This window comes from Hippoglossus stenolepis, chromosome 10 (genome assembly GCF_022539355.2).
Source record: "Hippoglossus stenolepis isolate QCI-W04-F060 chromosome 10, HSTE1.2, whole genome shotgun sequence".
NCBI classification, from domain to species: domain Eukaryota; kingdom Metazoa; phylum Chordata; class Actinopteri; order Pleuronectiformes; family Pleuronectidae; genus Hippoglossus; species Hippoglossus stenolepis.
The window spans coordinates 7,347,306-7,369,634 of record NC_061492.1 but is presented as its reverse complement, the minus strand read 5'-3'; the positions used below and the strand labels follow the sequence as shown (position 1 = coordinate 7,369,634).

Genomic DNA, 22,329 nt, shown 5'->3' with positions numbered 1-22,329 from the left:
TCCTTCTCCACGCCGATGTTATTTCTGCGGCTTTATCACCCATTGGAATTTAGAAGTACGCTTTAAGTTAGCAATGTCCGAGGATACAAATGGTTCCTTTCATGACTCCCCCATCACTCCACCCCCAGCCTCCACCATTCCCCTCTGTGGGACCCCCACTCTGGCTGCATTGTAGGGGGTTCTGCTCCCCTTTCCAGCTGTCTAGAAATGAGGACCAGGCATGGGCCACTCCGTGCTTTCACAAGGTATTGTTATGTCAGCGAGCCCATCAATTAGGCTGTCTGAAGTTTTATCACCGCCACAGCAGCGAATAAGTGCAGCTCCACAAAGCCTCCCCAGCCGGCCATGCTCCTGCGGCTTTTCCAGCATGGAGCCAGAGGTCATTTGGAGGTGACTGCCAGCCAGGGGGCAACCTTTTTGACTCGAAATGGGATGTTTTGGGCCGAGTCAAACGCAAGCTGGACGCCCGGGTCCGGCAAACTCTCCACGTTTCGCTCTTTCTTCCTCTTCTTCCCTTTTTCACGCACTAAAAACATGGAGCTTGTACTACAGGTACCACCATGTGGTTGATATTAAAGAGGGGTTTCAAATCACGCTGGAGCTGTCCAGCATGGAGTAGTTGCTGGTTCCAAAAAAGCAGAAGAGAGAGAGAAAAAAAGGCCCCACCGCCCTCTCTAACGTACGAGCCACGGCACCATCAGTACGGCTAAAGAACTGGTCATTAGGAGGAAGGGAGAGCTGGAACCAATTTGGGCTCCTAATCCCCCATGAAGCCCTGATACCTGCCCTTACTTTCTCCAATGAACTTAAACGCCTGTAATCTGCCCGGCTCAAAGTGACATGGTTAAACGTACAAAATGCACGTTTGAGGGAGAAAAAAAAAAAAAGAAGAGAGACATGGTGCTCATTTGCCAGGGGGCATCCAGAGTGCAGCCACGCAGGGGTGCCGCGGGCCCCTGAGAGACAGAGATGAAACACATCCATATGAGAGTGAGACAGAGGGAAAGAGGAAGAGGTGAGCGAACGGGAGGTTTGGATTTGAAATGATATGATTGCGACGCAGGATTTTGTGATTTAAGGGACGATAAGGATTACGTTTTATTGACTGTGAAAGTATTTCTGATTGAACAAAAGGGAACACGGTATTCTTTGATTCTTTGAAATACCTGCGGTGCTTAAGAGAGACAGAGGCTACCAGCATCAAAACCAGCTGAGCAAGTAAACACCGAGACATTCCTGGTATCACACTCCCTCTTTATGCTCAGTGCTCGTGCTGCCAAAATATATGTCCTGCTTTCGGCCTTCGTAGACACACCGAGGGGCTCAAAATCACAACCATGTGCATTCTTACCTATTCTGGGACAAAACCATAAACACGTAATGTTTGGAATATTCTTCCCAGGTGCTAAATTTGCCCTTATGGTTTCCAGTGACCGCAGAGGTAATACTCTTACGCACAGCTGAATGATCAAAGTGCCGTTTTTCAGATTTCTTTTCCCCCCCCTAAATGTTCCTTTAAAAACCGTTGTTTTTTTTCCTGCTTCTTACAGTAAATGTATGACATAAAGTAAAGAGAAAAAAATCTGCTCTTATTGAAATGGTAATTCTCTAAAACATGGGTATTCAAATATTTTCCCAACAAGCTACGAGATGGACCTGCTTCTTGTCAACACTCCCTTTTTGGCTGAAGACCACCAGATTACACACACATACACACACACACACACACACACACACACACACACACACACACACACAGGTTCTGTTTTTGTACGCTAAACAAGTTGCCTCAGTAACCGGGAGGCGATGCGGCGCACTGGAGGGAGCGGGGGGTGACCGTGGGCCCCTCTGGTGGTGGCCTCAGAGCACCTTTTATCAGTCTGAGTAAAGCCAATTGAGATTATCAGAGTCGGGCCTGATAACAGTGTTTTCCCTCGACCCGTGAGCTGCTAATGGCGTGTGCTTAGAACAACAAAACCAGGAATCCTCCAGAGATGGGGGGGCCAGTCAACTCGGATGGACGGACAGATGGATGGATCTGAAGACCCGAGGTCCTGAGAGAGACACGCAGAGGTTGACCACAGGGACTCCCAATTCCCAACCACTCACTAAAACATACGTGCGCGCAGTAAATCTACACATCGACACCACGGACATGACCACAACCACCGCCAGTGTGTCCGTAGGCTAACCAGAACACAGGAGGCTCACAGGGGACACTCGCTAAAAAACCTCCAACCCAAAAAGCCCATGTTTTATTATCTACATCTGGTGGTCTAGCTTATTACGGCCTGCCTCTGCTGAATGTTAGAGCGCAGAACCACCAACTCACACACACACACACACACATGCACACAAAGTACACAGAGCACCTCTCAGCATGGGAACTCCACGCTGTCTTCAAACAAATAATTAAAGGCAAGGTTAGGGGGTCATGTGGAGGTCATTCCTTGGGATACAGCTCAGAATGTGTGTGCATTACCCCTGGAGAAAGCTCGACGGTGGGGGAGTCGATCCACCGCTGTTTAATGTGGGCGACTGGTTACTGCTTTAGCCAATAAGTCTGCAAAAAAAACTCTGTAATTGCAGGGCTAAGCATGCTGGGGAGTGTGCATGTGAACAATTATGCACGTGTCAATCAATATGTGTGAGTACATGTCGGCGTATTCTTCACACGTTATTGCGGATTGGCGTCCAGCAGCACATCCTGCTGACATGCCCTGAATTGGCATGAGCAACATGCAAGGACAAACGTTTACACGCAGATGCAATTGGCATCTTGACTAAAAGAACCAGAGTTCGGTGATCACGTGGTGAGTTGACTGGTGCTGCTTGTGTTGAAGGTATCACAAAGCAAAATAACAGGATATGTCTGATGGAGCCAGAGCAGCAGGAGTCCACTTGACACGGGGTCTCCACTGGCCTGGATTGACACGGCACCCCCGGTTACTAATATCTGCTCATACACAGGATGAAGGGGCTTTGGAGAGTGCCTGCTTAGGCGCTAAATACCCTGCCTAGCACACAATGTTATGTTTTACCCAGTGTGTGTGTGAGTGTGGGGAGGGGCTGAGGGTGTTAGAGACGGAGGCTGCATCCATACTATCACATTTTTGTTTAAGAACAAACAAAAAAGCATTTTAGCTCTGCATCAGTTTTAATCTCCATCCATATTAACCGGCCTGAAAAGGTGCGTCACATGACCATTCAAGTACACTAGGCATGTGCGTGCCAGTGTAAACAGGAAGCAGACAGTTGCTTAGTTACAGCAAATACTACGAAACAGAAACAAGAGTCATGAAAAGTAAGATGAGGAAATCATTTTCTTGGACCCATGATGAAGAGGAGCTGTCTGAAAATATCTTTTGTCCGTCCATACTACGACGCAGCCCCAGATTTCTGTAGGTCGAATTGTAAAGCCACACAATCCTAAAACATGTGCAACTATTTGTTTTCTTTTATGAAACCTCCCTGTATTGCGACAAGCCAACTGCATTGTTGTCATAAACACAAAGAGCTTTAGATGATGGCAAATTCTCTGGAAGGTTACTCAGAGTTGAAGATACAATCACCGCAAACCACTCACTCTGACTCAGTGCTTGTATTTATTTATTTTTTTCTGGCTTCCTCATCTCAATCTGTCATAAAGGACTTGTTTCTGGTTAACTGACTTGCAGCCACACCTGGTAACTCACTCCCGTTGTCAGCATTCCTTCCCTGAGAAAAAATTGTCATGCCAAACCACCCTACCCTGGAGCACGGCCAAGAGAGAGAGAGAGAGAGAGAGAGAGAGAGAGAGAGAGAGAGAGAGAGAGACTCATTGCTCGGCTGGCCAATTGCTGTAGAGAGATCGGAGGGAACGCAGCCAATCACCAGTGGGGTCACTCGTTTGTTGAGTTTGCAATGAAAGAAAGAAACCGACCCAGAACCGGAGAGAAACAGAGGAACACTAATCACGTCTTCTAACTAACTCCCTAAATACTAACCATGTTCTCCGGGAAACCAGCGGCCCACTGCTCCGAAATGTGGAGCAGGCGAAGACGGGAGGCGGGCTTTGATATTGTGACATAGGAATGGTTGTCAGTTTACTGCCTTCATGGCTGACCTGCACATGCCCAGTTTAATGGCTCATATGCCAGGGACGAGGGGGTGGCGCGGGGGTGACGGGAACATTTCTGTTTCGTCAGTCAAACTCCCGGGCCCCTGTCTGCCTTTACAGGAAGATTACATGCAACACAATCTGAACGAGAACGTGCTGAACTCAATCCCCGGCCGCTGCTCGCAAACACGACCGTCCTCTGGTTCCTATTAGAGCTCATTGCTTCCATACTTCCGCCTCAGACAGAAATAAAGATTCCGAACCCCCAGCGATTGAGTCACAACTCGCTGGTATCAAAGGAGGAAGGCTTTAGTTTGATCCTCTCTCCCCCAAAAAAGGAGAGAACGGACAGAGGAGGGTACAAAACATGGAGTGTCCTTTGACCAGGAAGTGCATGCAAATTGACCCCATGATGAGGGTGTGTTTAGTATAAGCAAACACTAATTATGGTCCAGTCAGACAGTGGGGCAGTCTGGGGCTACTGAACCTCCAGCGCTGATCTACTGTAGTGTCAACAACACTGATTGAATCAGCTCACATGGTCCGAACAGGCCCGCTGTAACAGTTTATGCATAAAGCTGTGCCACCAGACTGAACCTGCTGTATCTGTGCGTTTATCATAAACTCCCACAAAGGGGCTTTTGACAGGCTGCGCTCCTCCAGGATGGAGATAAAGGACAAAGAGGGTGTCCGGGAACGAGGAAGCTTCCTCCGACTCGTCTTATCGGAGGCAGAGTTTCCCTTTTTCTGTCCCTCCTTCCTTTCTTTAAGTTAAAACAGGAGTCAACAGACATAAGCCGGGCGAACATTACCTCACCCCCGTGTTTGATTTAGTGCAGATGTGAAACGGAGCGAGGCAGGATCGTTTTTTTTTTTTGGTGAACGTCGGAGAGGGCCCACGTTTAGGGCAGCCACTGTGTTTACATAGTTTTACCTCTGTCTTTCTCTCCCTCGCTCCTCGTTCTCTCATCCACGGTGCCTCCATATTACCCCCTTCCACACTCCTTTGTCTCCCTCTCAAAGGGGCACTGTTTCACCTCTCCTCCATGGACTTTCACTGACCTGTTTTTCTTTCCCTTTTTATTACTCCACTCATTGGCCTTTTGTGGCACCCCCAACCCCCACCCCTCCCTCCCCTCCACCACCCTCCGCACCCCTCCATCAGCCGCATATGAGTAACATTTGCGTTGCTCTGTCAGTCGAGCTGCAGAAGTCATTCCTATCTGAAACCCGGGGAGCGCGAGTCATTAAGACTCGAGTGGAAAATCAGACAAAGAATTATATATTTGTGTTGCGAACTGACACGATTTAACGAGCAGCTAATTAAAATAAATCAATAGCACTGCGGCATGCTCACTCTCTGTCTGTCTCGCTTTCCTCCATCTGATTTTCTGTCAGCACCAAAAGAGGCGGAATGCTGCAGCATGGGGCGCAATGCTATTCAAGTGATGTTTTTACCTTTAAAATCAGGCTTCAACTACTGGCCGTGCATTATGATGAATATGTCAACGTGTCAAGGGATACAAATATATAATAATGAACTCAGAAGTAACTCTCAGCAAGGCAAACAACAAAAGAAACAAAGATAGACATTCTCTCCCTCTATTTACCCTCCCATCTAACACCTTCTCCCCTCTTCCCCCTGTCCAGTGAGGGCATGTCACCCCTGGGCCTTGCAGTCCAGCAGCCTGACCCTTGCATGGCGGGCTGTGCGGCCCCAGCTGCTGACTGTCCGTCAAACACCTCCAGAGCAGCGTTGGGCCAGGAAGACCACGTTTGTTGCCCCTTTGATCCGGCAAGCAGCAGCTGCTGCTCCACACAGCAGCACTTTGTTCCTCTGTCTCCTCACCACACTCTGTCCTACGGCACAAAAACACTGACTCCAGCGCAGGAGTAGGACGGAGAGAAGAGAGAAGAGTAGAAATGTGGAGGGGGTTGGGGGGCATTACAAGAAAGAAGAAGAAAAAATTGCCCATTTTTTCCTCCCTACAACATCAACAAGCACTGACAACGGCAGTGGGGGTTTTCTTGGCCCCGACACAGCTTTCAGACATCTCCTCCTTAACGCTTCACCCTCCCTTCTCCTTATAAGAGATATGATAGTTATTGTTCAAATCAGCCCAGGTGAATGGAATGGACCGAGGCCAAGCCTGCCCCAGGCGTCAACACACCTGTATGAAAGAGACCTTATTGTAGCAACCCAGCACGGCTAACCTGCCCCAGCTCTACCTGTTTTACGATGTTAGAGGGAGGGTGGAATCATCTCTTCTTTCTCTTTATCCCAGACAGTCCCTTAATATTTCCCTTCATTAACCTCCCCTTTCCTCAGAGGCCGGCATCCTCGCCCTGGAATGCTTTACTCACACTATTATTTTTGAATTTCACCACTCAAACGGGGGGGATTGAGGGAAAGAGTGGATCCACATCTCTGGTGTAAGCGAGGGCCCCTCTTGTCTTACTCTTGCACCACCTCCCTAAAGATAACACTTTATTAATGGGCGTAGGAGCACAAAAGGTAATCTCTGCCTGCCCAGGAGCTGAGGGACCAACGGCTGTGTTCTCCGCTGCTTTGAAGAGCGTCTGAAAACATCCAGCACATGTCAATATTAGCCTCCGTCAAAGGTTCCAGCGCACAGCGCATGACAGAGGTCGTCAGTGCCGGAAGGTAACGCTCGTTCCTCATAAGCCAGCTTCCCACCTTTTGGGTGGGTGAGGGCCTTCTGCTTTCATGCAGGGCCAGCGAGCTATAGAAGAGAGAGACACACTGGCAGGCTGGCACACACACAGATACTCCAACAACACACGGAGGAGAGAGGGGGAGAATGAAAGAAAGATACGATTCCAGCAATATCACTTCCCCGGCCTACCCATCGGCCCTCCTGAGAGGACTTGGTGCGCTCACAAGATCGCCCCATTTTCTCAGTTTTGATGAGTGCCACCCCTATTGCCCAGATTCCCCTTTTTCCCACAATGCCAGGCCTGTTGGGCTCCTTTGTATGTCTCTGCAGGGAGCGCAGGTATAATCCGTTTCCAGCCCCTTCTCTCTGCTATCAGACAAATGTGTGACTTTTTTAGCCTCTCTTGTCTCTCCTCCACACTATCTTCCCATCTCGATTTCTTTCACCCTCTCTTTGTCTCTTGCTCCATCGTCTTCTGCTCCCTTTCATTCTCAACCCCTTTTTCCCTCCCTGCCTGGTAATCGAGTGAGAGATTCCGCGACTCTGTGACTCCCCCTTATTGTCAGATATCAAACAGGGCGGCTTTGTGGATTACCAGGGGAAGCTGATAATGACATGATAGAGGCGTGATATTTCAAACAAAATTGAGTGTCAATTGCCTGCATCGTCTAGGCAACACAAGTGTCTGCGATGCAGCAGCCAGGCAGGAAATAAGGCCAATCTAGTTCCTTTGCTTCATATCAAACGTCTCTCTTCTGCCTCCTTTATAAGACTATAATGGGTTCAGCTCAAAGAGAAGAAGAGGGGGCCTATCAAGAGGGGTTTCAGCAGTTACATCCTTATGCAACACACATCCATGCTTGGGTACACTTCTGAGCACGCCAGCGCTGTGCATGTACACACACACACTCGCAGACATGAACTTATGATACTTAATCTCAAATGCATTACAGGGAGAAGTCAAAAAAGTAGATCCGATGGGAGGTTGAGCAGGATATGTGCCCCCATTTTACCACCCTACCCCCCAAAATATACACACACACGCACATGCTCTCTCTGCTCTTACCACTTACTCTTTTTTTTCCCTCCTCCTCCTCCTCCTCCCTCTCTCTGCTGTACTAGTAACCGTGAATGTAGGGCAGTGAAAATGCACAGCAATTAAAAAGTGACACCTAAACCAGGTGGATAGACTGTCTGGATTCTCTAATGCCGGAGTTTAGCTGCCGCTGCACTTGAGGAGCCAGACGATTGAGGAGTGAGAGACTTTGTGTGTGTGTGTGTCTTTGAGTGTGTGTGTGTGTGTGTGTGTCTGTTGTGAAAGGGATTCTCCGCCCCACTGGGATGTCATCATCTTCCCACCATTGTGTCTCTGGCGTGTGAGCAAGTGTTTCCACCAAACACGTTTTCCATGATGTGTCTGAGTGAGCACGTTCGCATCCGACAGGTTTTGGTGACCACGAGAGTCACCGGTCGCAACCCGCCTCCCCTGTTGAATAATTAATCCCAGTTTCAATTGCACGTAATTGCTTTGACATACATAAGGGTGAGCACACAGGCAAACAAACAAGAATGCGCGGGCACGGTCAAAGGCAGAGTTTAGGGTGAAAAAAGCCCAGCAGCCGGCTGGTGATATAAATAGCTGTTGTTTGTGGAGGGGACTGCTGGCAGAAGCTGCAGTGACACTGTGGAGCCGACCACAGGGACTGTGATGTGCCTGGTGGCCTGAAGCGAGCCCTGCGCCTCTCAGATCAGCTCCCCTGCTGACTGTGCTCAGCTTTGACTGGCCTCCTTCAAAAGTGACAGCCTGAGACGAATAAAACAAATCTCTGCGTCTCACTAAAAGCCAAATTCAATTCAGCCAACACTGCACAGAATGGTCCCTGAAATCGAGCCTGTGAACTGTCACGAGTGATTCCTCCAACCAAGAGTCTCTCACTTACCCCAAAAATACTTATGACCCCATTGTCAAAGATGACTCCATTTTCCTAGGTTAGAGGATTAAGAAGATTATGAAAAAAAACAAAAAAAACAGACACGAGTTGTGAAATAATATCTGGCTTCAATTCGGAGAGAAACTTTTTATCAAATGGCAGATATTATCTTTTTTTCTTCTTCACCTCTGACTGTACCTTTGGAGGAAGCTGAAGAAAAGTCTCCCATACAGTATAACAAGAGGATGATAGAGCAGATATGTCTTCGGGGGGCTACAGGCAGACACCCTCTACCCCCACCAGGGAACAGACATTCCCACCGCCCTCCCTCCTCTACTGCACATGCTCACACAGACTCCCAATTGAAACATCATCATCGGTAATGGGAGGAATAAATATTCATAAGGCCCGGGAAGAGAAACCCTAGATTAGGGTAATATACTCCTCATTGTTCTCCTCCTTCCTTTCTCCCTGTATCTCTGCATCTTGTTATGCATGTAATAGCGTTGGCTAATGGCGACTAATTCCTTCAGCTACCTCTGATAACTTCATCAAAGTGCGTATACATGCGTGTGTGTGCGGCTCCATCTCATTTCTCACCTCTCCCAAATTGCAAATTAGCGGGTTTGTAATATTTGCAAGATTTTGGGGCAACGTTCCAATTAAGATTGTTTTTTATTTTTTGGGGGGTGTCTTTTTGCGGCGACGGTCCTGTGATGCCCTCCTTCCCTTTTTTTTTCTGCTTGGCAACGAGTCGACTGATATCTCATCCATAACAGGACTGAACTGGGGCAGAGCATGGCTTAAACAAACAAAGGGCTATATTGATTTATAGGGTCTTCCATGATGGGCTTATTGGCCTGCACCTCAAAGCCACAGAGGGCACGGGGCCATGAATCACAGCTTCAGAAAATACACACACACACAACAGGTAAGGATAATACATTGGGGCATTGTTGGGGATGTGATTACAACTCTCTCCCAGTCACAGCCAGAAACAGTCACTTTCATTGTGTCTTAAAGGAGGGAGAGAGGGGGGTGTTCTTCTGAATGTGACATCGCACAAAGCAAAGATGGAACAGCGCGCTTATTTACACGCTGCGTTACCGTGGATCCACGCAGACGGGGATAGAGGGAATGCAAAGTGTGAAAGGGGAAGGTAAAGAAAAACAAGAGAGCGAGAGAAAGAAGAGCGAGAGAACGAGCATGTCTGGACAGAGAGAAAATACCTTGTGGAGGTTCATGGAGTTTAAAGAGCTCAGCGAAGAAGGAGCTCCTGTCCTCTCTTGCACCAACACACACACACACACACACACACACACACACACACACACACACACACACACACACACACCCTCGAGGCCATTCTGTTACACCTGGTCACCTTTATCCCTTTAACCCCACACACACACACACACACACACACACACACACACTCACTCTCTCACCCGTCCTTCCAAACACATGCGCACAAACACATTCACAACATCCAGCCGTCCAAAACACATCAGCACACAGAGCAGCACCCTGTGGCTAACACGCAGCTCCTGTGGCTATCTCCCTCAGCAGATAAAAACTAATTATTCCAAATCTGCTCTGTCAGGTTGTCTGATCCTCTGGGGCCTCCGTTTAAATCTCTCTCTCTCTCTCTCTCTCTCTCTCTCTCTCTCTCAGTCATAAGCCGCAAAAAAAAGACCAAGAATCTGTCCCAACTGACCTCCAGAGTTAAAACATAAACAGAGTGCGTCACCAAAGAGACATACAGCCCCGTAGCAGCTGGAGCAGTTGGCGTTCTCTGTTAAAAAAAGAAAACCTGGCCGTTCCAAACAACTACAAGAACGTTAGTGAGACATTTTTATTTAAACACATGGATCAAATGCGCTGAAAAAAAACGAGGCCCAGATCAAACCTCTCCGCTTTGAGCAACTTTGAAAAATCACCAAAAAATGCATGACATCATCGGGCGCACAGTCCACAGCACTTATGCACCTATTCAGATGCCTAGTCCCTCTGTTGGCGCTTGCCCTTGGCACCCATGTCAGGCTTTAGAGCTAAATAGCAGGGCCAATATCCCAGGCTTTCCAGCTGCACGCCCTGAAAGCCCATGGAGAAACCATTCGTCCCAATGAGCTCTAAAGGCAAATGGAAGCTCATAAACAGAGACTTGACTGTATAGACTTTGCATTTTATCTTTCTGCAGTTTCCCCCTTTTATGGGCCAGGGACCCCTGTAACTGGGTGGGGGAGAAGGGAGGGATGAGCAAGATGGGAGGACTGCAGGGAGAGAGAGAGAGAGAGAGAGAGAGCGAGGATGACAGTAAGGATGATAAGAAAGAAGGCTGAGGCGGAAAGAGCAGAGGAATAAGAATGAGGTACAGGTTGGGAGAATGAGACGGAGGAGAAGCGGGGTCACAAATCTTGCTGCTATTCTAGAACGTGACATCTCCGCTCGTTTGCGGCTGCTCATTAACAAACAATACTGCTGTGAAATTGGTTTAATGACAAAGTAATAAAATTGCTATTCTGCTCACAGATGGCCTCAGGCACAGGGAGATTCTGGCAGGCTTACTGTGGCTGCCCGTGTGCATTAAGCTGCGTGTTCGTGAAAACAGCATCCTACACTTTCTTTCTCACTATCACCGACCTTCTTCTTTTCTTTTTAAGTTCTTTCTCTTCCTGCAAATGAAATAAATTAACCTACTTTCCTCCCTTTCTATTCTCCTTGAATTCTCCCTCTCGCACATTCTCACCCTCTTGCTCTCCCTCCGAGTCCCCCACTATTCTCTCCCCCTCTCTCTGTCTCTCACCAGTTCTCACCCCGCGTACAGAAATTACCATCTTAAAATAAAAAAAGGGAGGCTCGCCCACGCAAACGCAGCTCGACTTCATTTCAAACGCGGAGCCCTTGTTATTAAACGACCCACCAATAAAACCAAGCCGTTGAGGAATAAAAGAGCCAAAAGGAGCAGAGAAGTACAAAGACCTCCCTCCTCCCATCTCTCTCCATCGCTCTCTAATGCGTTCTCTGTAATGCCTCTTTCAGCTCTTTGCCTCTCTATCTCGCCTCGTCTGGCTTCGTTCTCCTCGCATGCCGTCTTTGCTGGGAGAATTCCACAGCCTTGGAGAGTCTTGCGCTTGTAATCGGAAAACAAGTCGAAAAAAAAAAAGAATTCATTTTTGTGCACGATCGGCCCGGCAGTGCCAGTTTTATGAAAAGCACCACCTGTTTTTCATAACTCACAGCCCCACACAGAGGTGGGCACTCAACTGCTGAATGGCCACGGTGGGTGTCCGTGCCATGCTATGACCCAATGTGCCCCAAGTGCCCGATAAAGTGGGAGTGGGCCCGCTGAGCATTTCCACCAGGCCCGTGTATTCAAACACAGCACATAGAGTGTGAGTGCATACATAAACACTGTGGCGCACATTAGCATCAGCTGTTTAAGGCTCCCATGGCCTCTCCTGTGAGTACAGCATGGGTCTCGATTGCACCGCGAACAGGAATTTGGATCCGTAACAACTGCCGAAACAAAATGAAAAACAAAATGAAACCTACTACAACAGGGCGTCGTTCCCTCTGCCAATAATGAAAATATGCTTTTTTTCCTTCCAAATGTGCTTCTCCCTCCAAAAGAGATAAAATTGGATTATTATTACGGCATCAAGAAAGCAGCCAGATCAAATGAACTTAGCGGGCAGGGGGTGTTGGTAGGGGGGCTGGCACTTGGGATCTGACAACAGAGTCAATTCTGCTAATTAACTGCCAATTAGCGGTCCCTAAATGAGAGGGATCATGATGCCTGTGTTGGCAGCGCCCTCGTAGTCTCTCTCTCTCCGTCAGACGCACATATACACTCGTGCATGCACACACACACACACACACACACACACACACACACACACACACACACACACACACACACACACACACACACACACACACACACACACACACACACACACACAGCCGCAACCTCTCCACACTCCAGCTGTATATTTAGAAAGCCAGGGGCATAAGATGGCCACAGCCGGGAGTCCCTGGTTGCAGCCAAAAAAAGGCTCGACATTTCCATCTGGGTCAAAGTTAGACAGATAACCAGCAACTTCAGTCAACAAGCCCACCAAAGGAAGAGAGGGGGAAGTATAGGAGCAATAGGCAGTGATGTAGAGGAGAGTAAGGGGGTGGGAGTGGGTGGTGGACCTCAATAGCCTCTATGTGAGATTCATAGGACTTAAATACTTATAAAGAATGTGGGAAAAAGAGGGTCTGCTTGGCCGGTTTCATAGCTTTATGTTACATTTGGAAAATATTAGTTATTATTTTGCATTTCATAATGGGTTCGCCCGCCAAACCAGAGGATCATAAAAAAATCATAAAAAATCATAAAAGCCAGTGTTTCTGAGTGTCTCCCTGGACCGAGAGCGAGGCCTGGAAAACGCTTTGCTAAGTGGAGGAACAAGTTTTGGCTTTAGGTTTTTTTTTATTCTCAGACAAACAAATGTGCTTCACTGTTAATAATAATAATAATAATTCACATCTGAGCCTGATGTTAAGATCCCGTTAAAACTCTGAGAGGTCTGAGGAATACATGACGGAGTGACACGGGAGAAAAGAGCATATGAATGTGAAAGGGGAGAGAATAAGTTTGATAGTTTGACTCAGTTTAGCTGTTTGACAACAGGATGCAATCTAAGAGGAGAATATATGGAAGTTAAAAAAGTCATGTGAGTGTAATAAGTGATGAATAATAATTGTTTTTCTATTGCAACATCTGTTCTTTGTGTCCTGGCAGCTCAGATTTATGTATTTTCTTCCCCAAACATCAGTATTCACTCTACACAGAAATTAATTTAGGGCATGTGGATGCTAGTTCTCATATTTACTCAAATTTTAGTGGTCTGGACATCTTATGATCTTCTTATGAGCCTCTAGTCTCTACATAATAGGATTAAATATCCAAAACCCAAATGTAAACATAAACGCACGGTGCGACCCTCTATTATTAGTGGAGTTTGTCCTTCCGTTGAGAGGGATTCTCAAAAGAGAGATAAAACAAACACAATCAGTGCGCCGTGCCCTGCCCCGCATGGCTGGAGAGATTGAGCCTATTTCATCTCGTCAGTGGGCACAGGCCGCTTGGCGCCGTTGTCTGGCGGATATCCTTCCCTTATCATGTGACCTGTGATCTGACAGGGGGCAAAGGTTGCCTGCGATCCGCCCTTGTGTCTTAATAACTCACTCATTGTATTCCTTTCTGCCGCTAATTAGAGCCTCTCTCCTGAGTGCGTGCGCATGTGTGTGTGTGTGTGTGCATGTATTGCCCCCTGGGCTGCAGGGAGGAGGCAGAGAAGTAAAAATAGAGTGTGGCTTAGTGCCCTCTTTATTGTTATTAGTGCTCCAGTGGCACAGCAGTCAGTCATCAGAGATGCCAAGAACTGACATGTTCGCTCTCCGACTTGCTCGGCCTTGCTCTCTCTCTCTCTCTCTCTCTCTCTCTCTCTCTCTCTCTCTCTCTCTCTCTCCCCCCCTCTCTCTCTGCCATGGAAATGACCAACTGGCTGCCTGTGAGATGAGGGAATAATGAGGGGACGATTTCCTTCCTTTTTTTAGATGCTGTTTCTCTCAGTCATCTGTCATCGGTGTCATCTCTCAGGCCCGTGTAATAACCCTGCGTGCATGGTTATATGTGTGTATGTGCTGCTGTGGTAAATAACAGCAGGACGGTTGGTGTGAGTGTGTGTTTATGGCGGTGAGTGAGGGCACGTCGTGCTGGGCCTGACGCTGAGACATGAAATGATTCGGTCAGGCCCCATTTAGCCCAGACTGATAGCAGGACACCAGGAGCTGCTGATACAGAAGAATATACTGCTAGATACTGTAAACGCTCTCCTCGTGCACAGACACCTCGGGTCTGCGCCGTTTCACCTACTTCGCTATCCCAGAGTGCCGTGCGTGACACGGCCCTCACCTCTCCTCGCAATCTTAAACAAATGCAATTACGCGTCGGACCACTCCCCAATTCTGCTAACATGACGCCGGCTGTCTCAAATGTGAGCAGAGCAAACATGCTACCTAATGGTCAACTAATGGTGTCCTGACACACTGTACACACACAACATCTCCGTACCTACTGAGAGAGCAGTGTGTCCCATTAGTAATAATGTGCATAGCGTGCACATACACACAGAGCCCACTATTAACAGGATAATCAAGTCCTTCTCTTCATCCGCTCAACACCAGCACGGTGCTGTTGTGGACTTTAACCTTTTCCTTTGTACCTTATTAACATCAGACGGCTAATGGGGTGTGGGCTACAAACAGGTGAGGCCGCTCACTAATGATACAGATATCGGAGCAGACAGAGTGTCTCCTGTTGGAATGAGACAAAAGGGCTTTAAACTACAGTACTACGGGTTTTATTTTGTGTGTGTACAGGTGAGCTGCAGGTAAAGGGAGTTGCCGGTTGGGGCGATTGGTGTGGGGAGCTGCGACGGGGCAGGAGGGGAAGAAGCGAGCGAGATGCACTGTCTATTGACTATCACACAGAGCGCCCTTGTGCCCTCGCTGGGCCGCGATTGTGCCGGCGGACAAAGCCCTGATTCAGCACATCCTTTCCCCGAGGGAGAGCTCTGGAAACCGAAGACGGCGACCATCCCCTCCGTCCCCCCCACACACACTCATCCTCTGCCTCTGTCTCTCCCTCCCTCTCTGTCTCTATCTCTCTCTCTCTCTTTCTGTCCCTCTCTTTGGCCGGTAACGTGGCAGCAGCCATGCATCAAAGAGAACTACAGAACAATGCAAGGGGCCAGCCAGGAATTTGACGAGCTTTTTTTTTTTCTTTCTTCGGGCATTTCGTTCAGCTGAGTTCTGTCATAACCTGGCTGGACCGTCTCAGGGACCAGAAACCAAAGAGCGAATCAAAGAAACGTGTAATTGTAACTTCAGCATCCTCTTTGTTCCTCATCTGCACCTCACTGGGAAATAGCCAATGGGACGGCAGCATCCTCCAGGTGTCGTGACAACACCCAGACTGCACCAGAGATAGACCGGCGCAGTCTGAGCGTCTCTAATGACTTTATTTGTGAAAATCGATTCCTGGTGTGTTTTTGTAAACACAGCTGGTGTAACGTTAATACAGTGGCTCCATGCCCACCTATGTGCACGTGCATGCGTGTGTGTGTGTGTGTGTGTGTGTGTGTGAAGACCAGGGGTTCACGAGGATGTTGCTCCGGTGCGAGATTCTTTCAGACCTCTTTATAAATGGATCTGAGGCATTTCAATGCCAGGGTTTGGATTTCATGGCCTCTGGGAAGGCAGGGACTCTTCCTATATCTATCTCTGTCTGTGTCTATGTCTCTGTCTATTTCTCCCTCGCTCCCTCTCTCCTCCCAGGTTAGCCGACTATTTCTGCATTAATCACCATGACACAGGCAAGGCAACTCAATTTTCTGCTCCTGTAGGTAAGGTGCGTGGCGTCCCGAAACGGTGGCACGAGGCATGAAACAGGCAAGCGGGGGCTAATCTTTGGTTACTGGTGTAATTGAAATGCTATCCACACTGTAGGGTGCATTAAAGTCTGATAACAGCGGTTCCTGTGGCCAATTTAAGTAGCTTGACTTCCCTTGGCTGGAAGGGAATAAAGCGAAGGGTGAGAGAGTAAGGGAGAAAGGGAGAGAGAGAGTGAGTGAGGGTGTATGTCAGGATGGAGGTGGGGGGAGACGAGGGGTGGCGCGGGGAGGGGGCTGATAGATAAGGCCGACAAACCAGGCTAATTCTCCAGGCATGTTTCTCATTGTGATCCAGGAAAAATGAGGGAAAAAAAATGAATCACGGAACCAAAAAATCAATTGACCCTCGGGTGGCTTGTCAGGCTGCGCGTCTGATAAACCTAAAAGCTTCGTTAATGTCGGCCTGCCTGTACCCAACAGATAGAGCACTTTGTAAATGAACCCGCTTTGATAAATATATTAAGGAAAGCTGTGAATAAAAGGCACAGACTTGTCATTTGTAAATAGAACCCCCGCTACATGGAATTAGAATGATAAAATGGGGTTCCATATAATTAAGTTTGTGTAAGACCTGAAATCCGTGCAAATACCTTCCCTGAATTTTGAAAGGAAGCTGTCAGTTCAATTAATCTGAACATCACCCTGAGAATGTACTGAACAAAATTAAGCTGGAGATAAAACCTGGGCTAGTATTTTGATAAGTAATTCCTGTATCATTTCTTTGCTTCTGTGATCATTTTATTTAATCCACCACCCCCAGTTATGTGCTAAGCCATCTACAAAGGCCCTGCTGGCCAGGCCACCAAAACCTTAATCCACCATATTGCTTGTGCAAAAAACGGGGAGGGGGTGGAAAGGCAGTTTTGCCTTTTGTGGGGGCACCAGTGGCGGTGCTAGGTATGATTCTGGATGAAGGGGCGGGATGGGTGTGGGGGCTACAGGGGTATGATCTCTCGCCTTTTCTCCCTTAAATATCTCCCACTGAATAACATGTGCGTCAAACCGCCACTGACTTAGCCGCAAAACACTTTGCCGATAACACCGGAACATCCCGGTAGCTTAAATATAATAATGTCACAAAGGTTGTCAGTGTGTACGTCTGCGCGTGCACCCCGTGTGTGTCTATACGCGATTGGGGAGGGCTGTACATAAACGGTTTTCACACTTTAGGAGCATTAGCTGTCTTAGCTGGTGGGGAGAGGGCGGCGGAGGCTTTTGAGAATGAAAGGCAGAGCGATGCTGGTGGTGGAGATAGGGCGAGAGGAAATCTTGACTCACCAGTTGTTTACTTGTAAGATGGTGAGGCCTGTGTCTTGGGCTAGCTGCTTCTTCTGCTCTTCAGAGGGGTACGGGTGCTGCAGGAGCAAACACACAGAGAGAGAGACAAACAACGCATGAGCCTCTGACACACAGATTAACATAAATATTCACGCGTGTAAGCACACGTAAAAGAGAGAAGCCCTGGAAAAGGAAACACATGCTCCAAGTCCCTATCTGTTGCCTCTTACTGTATTCTATGCATTCAATATGTTCCTGTGCTTGTTGCATTGTGTAACCCAAGACTGCACCTTTCCCCGTGACCTCCACCCAACCCGGCCCCTCCTTTTGTGTAGCATACACATTCGCAGCATACACGTGTCCACCCACACACACACACACACACACACACACACACTCACACTCAGAGAGAGAGAGAGAGGGAGAGAGTTCCATGTAAAACCTGTCAGAGCTGGCCAAACAAGTTTGTCAAAACTGTCAACTGTGATAACCCCCATTACCTGTCCCGACCCCGCCCACACACAAACAACATACAGTGTGCACATCCAACTTATGCACCTTGCACAAAAAATAAAATCACACCTTCAAGTACACACGCACGCATAAACACAAACAACGTTCAGTGCAAACACACACACACACACACACACACACACAGATACTATGGTGTCTGAGAATCCTTTTATAATGCCTGGCCACAGAATGAGTGGGTGCAGATTTGCAGTGAATACATTTATCTTTCCTTGAATGTCTGACATGTATCCTGGTGGTGGCTCTTTTCATAGAGAGCAGCTGAATACAGACTAATGCTGGGAGAACAAAATGCTGTGAAATCTCCTCCACATGCCTTGCCTGGATCCTTTTTTTTTTTTTTTACCTGAAAATGTAATTCTGCGACCAGAGCTGCAATGATACTATTTGTGTCAGGTCCAATCTGGAGAACGCGGGCTGATATAAATGGCAGACCTTGGGCTGCCTCGCTCCCCCTGGGCCTGCTATGAAGCATGACAAAACAACAGTGATCGCTGGTGACAGATGTCTTTAAGGGCCAGATTAGGAGTCGGGGCGCACGCAAACAAAACAAATGAGACACTATGTGTTTCCTTCAGCCGCTGTAGACGGAGAGCATGCATGCACAGAGGTACACACACACACACACACACACACACACACACACACACACACACACACACACACACACACACACACACACACACACCAACACACACACACCAACACACACAAACAGACATGCAAATATTCACAGACGTGACACCTGCAAATCCCCGCACAAGAATTCCTTTTAAATTGCCACAACTGAATGCTGCTGTTTTTAGGTGCTTTCAAGCTCCATTAACGTACATTCTTCGCCTTAAAGCAAAATACCTTTAACCTCAGAGCTCATCCCCTGTTTTTAACCTGCTTTCTTCCTCCACACTAACTGAGGGAGCACATTTCACAGAGCTGGTAATGGCTGCTTGCCTCGTGCTAATTCAATTCAATTTTAACTTGAAATGATAACAGTTGCTCGAGAACTATTTCCTCATTTGCTGCGGAAATAATTGATGTAATTGAGGTCTCATATCAGCAGAGAGGAGGAGGAGGAGGAGGATTTTCTCCTTCCAGGTAGTGTCTGAATGTGGCCTGTTTTAATTAAAGGTGAGATGAAGAAAAAACGGTTCGAGGAATGTGCTCAATTAATAACAAACAAGGCTGACATTGGACAAATAATGAGTCCCCGGCTGCAGAGAGGGATTAATCTGATTTGTACTTGTGTACGTATAGTCCCTTTTAATATGCTAAAATCATTAACAAAGGAAAGATGATAATGCCACAGAAATACATTTTTTGATTGCCAGGCGCTGACATTTCCTTGGCTGGCAGAGACGGAGCAGTTTCTAAGTTACCGTGCTTGTGTCTATGAGCGTGCACGTACAGTATGAATGTGCGTGGTATACACACGTCTACATCCTCATGTGCATGTGCGCTCGTATTCGTCGGATCTGGACAACAACATGTAATAAGAGTGCAACCTCCTTTTCCCTCCCCCTTACACTCCTGGGCTTTCTTTGGGTTTTCACATTGGCTTTGACCTCGGTCACGATCAGAACATGCTCGCAAACATACAGTACACAAACATCCCTCCCACTCTTTTTTTTTTTTTTAATACACACACACACACTACGCAAACGTAAGCACAGAAACTGACATAGAGGAAGATGATGTGCGATGGAGGTGTTGGGAGAGGAGCACCCTAGATTGGAAATGGGAGTGGGTCATTTACATTGTATTAAGGCTTCCTCAGCCTCTCAGGCCCGGACCCGGTCATCAATCGCCTACTGTCAGCCATAGCGAGCGCTCTAGCCCGGTGATAAATACGCCAGCCAGCGGCGCAGCGCGTCCAGCAGCCATGGCGTAATGAATGGTTTGAACAAACAAGAAAGATGTCTCATCAAGGAGAGTGGGGACGTTAAAGCCCCTCTCGCACACAAAACCCCTGAGTAAGGAGATTTACTCTGACCACATAGACACGACACAAAAAAGAAAAAATCCTATTTAGTTCTACTCATACCCCTCTCAGCCCTCACTCATTCCCAGACTCCTTGGCTCATTGTGTCAGGCTCGCCCCCACAGAACATTAAGTCCATGCATTTGCACGTACAGTATGACCAACACACACACACACACACACACACACACACACACACACACACACACACACACACACACACACACACACACACACACACAATATACATACAATATGTTTTTATGTACCATTTCCTTATCCTCTCTTCATCTGGCCTGAACTCTCTCTCTTGCCTTCCTTGCTGAACCCCTTGCCTGACACACATGCACACACGGACACACAAAAACACACACGCACGCACACACACATACACACACACACACACACACACACACACACACTTTTTATGGCTGTGACTGCAGGCCACCCACACTTAACACTGTGGCAGCTTTCCTTAAAGCAAGGTGCTCTGAAATCTCAGCCCCACAGAAAATGGTGTGCGGTGGCAATGGCGACACACACACACACACACACACGCACACGCACCCACACAGGGACATGAGAAGTAAGCCGCCATGGTGGGCTTAGTGGTTACAAGGCTGCAGGAGCTGTGAAATTGGAGAACAGCTATTTAGACCTCAGAGTAACCTCTTAATGTTAATTGCCTCAGTAAAAAAATATATGTCCGTAAATCACCCAATGAGCACGAAAAAACCTGATATGCAAAGAGCCAACGTGAGGGGAATCGGTGAATAAATATCAAGCACAACACATAAAGTCAGAATCCTAAATGTGCTCTGATGCGTTTCTTCCCGGAGATGTCCTTCCCTACCCTCGGGAGACAGGACGACATGGTTATTTAACGGATGAAACACAAACACGCAGCGAGATCAAAGATGGTATTGATAATCTCCCCCACTAGCTTTGGATCCGCTCAATATGTTCAGTTACAAACACCAAGGCCAATATCCTTAAAAGAGGATTGACCGCAAAACGTAAAACAGCCGGTCTATAAATAATTAGAGCCAGAGATGAGCAGCCTCAATTTGTTGTCCGTAGAGCACCGGTCGCCAATCGACACGGCTCCGTTAATTACGCTGAAGCCTTTTCGTGGCACGAGGAGCGTGCACAATCCTGAGGAAAAAAGCTCAAACACATCACATTGTGCCAGTCACTGAGAATGAGAGGTGTGTGTGAATGTGTGTGTGTGTGTGCAACCAACTGCTGGTTAAATTACAGGGTGTGATGGGCTCTGTGCTCTCTGATAGCGCTGGATGTAATGGCCCCTGTGGCTGCCGAACATTACAAGCCGAGGTGGCTCCATCATCTGCTGTGCCTGGTCCTTAAACCCCCTCAATCTGGCATTTCACCATATAACAATAATACCACATCCACCGCTGGACCACTCTTACTTCACGCTGCACCTTTGGCCCACGCCGACTCCCGTCTACTCCTTCAACACACAGCTCGCCATATATCAGTTTCATACTCTCCTGACACCTATTTGCTGCCGTCGTCAGATCCCGCAGCCCGATCATTATCCCGGCCCGCTCCATTCAACCGCCCCTTCTTTCCACCCACCAAAACCAGCCCCTCGCCTGGGCTGCTGGTGGACCCCATTGATGAATGACATCATCAGTGTGTGACATGAGTTATAGAGCCAGGTCACAAGGTTGCCGGGGTTTGCAAACCTATTCCATGCTAATGACTCCCAGGAAATCACAGGCCATTGGCTGTTTACCCCTGGTGCCATGGCAACACAAAAGGAATTGCTAATGATGATTGGTGTGATGTAGGACCAGCTTTTCTCCCTCTCATGGATTGGATTTTGAGATCATCTGCATATTTACTGTTCATATAGTATAGGTGTTTATGCATTTGACACACTGCACCTAATAAAAGTGTCAATACCTATACAGTCGTAATTCTATACAATTATTGTTTTTTTTCACGCTTTCATGTGTTGCCAGCATTTGATGGTCTTTACTGGGAGTTTGTGACCAGATAAAAAAGCATTTCCTTTCATATTTGCCTCCCGCGCATTGATTGGAATCTTATTTGTTTTTAATCAAAGTGACTGGAGGGTGATAATAATATTCACTGTCAGAAATAACTGCAATCAAATATAGGAATGACATTTTAATATGGATTCTGCATTGAGCTGGGGGTAAGATTGGCACATTTTAAATATCAAGTTGCCGTCGTTATTAACGTTACAATCGGCTCCTTTGACAAATGACAATGAGATTGAATGCACATCGGCATTACCGGGAGATCAAACAGATATGACAAATAAATCCAGTTG

General features: G+C 47.6%; 1 protein-coding gene across 7 annotated transcripts in view; it reads right to left on the bottom strand.

Moving 5' to 3' along the window:
• The window catches only part of meis2a (Meis homeobox 2a), an 81,355-nt gene that overhangs the window by 8,049 nt on the left and 50,977 nt on the right, over positions 1-22,329 (bottom strand). For all 7 annotated transcript variants that reach the window (XM_035167538.2, XM_035167539.2, XM_035167533.2 and 4 more), the window contains exon 9: positions 17,495-17,571. In XM_035167538.2, the coding sequence (XP_035023429.1) occupies positions 17,495-17,571 (77 nt within the window). The remainder of the gene's footprint in view (positions 1-17,494; positions 17,572-22,329) is intronic.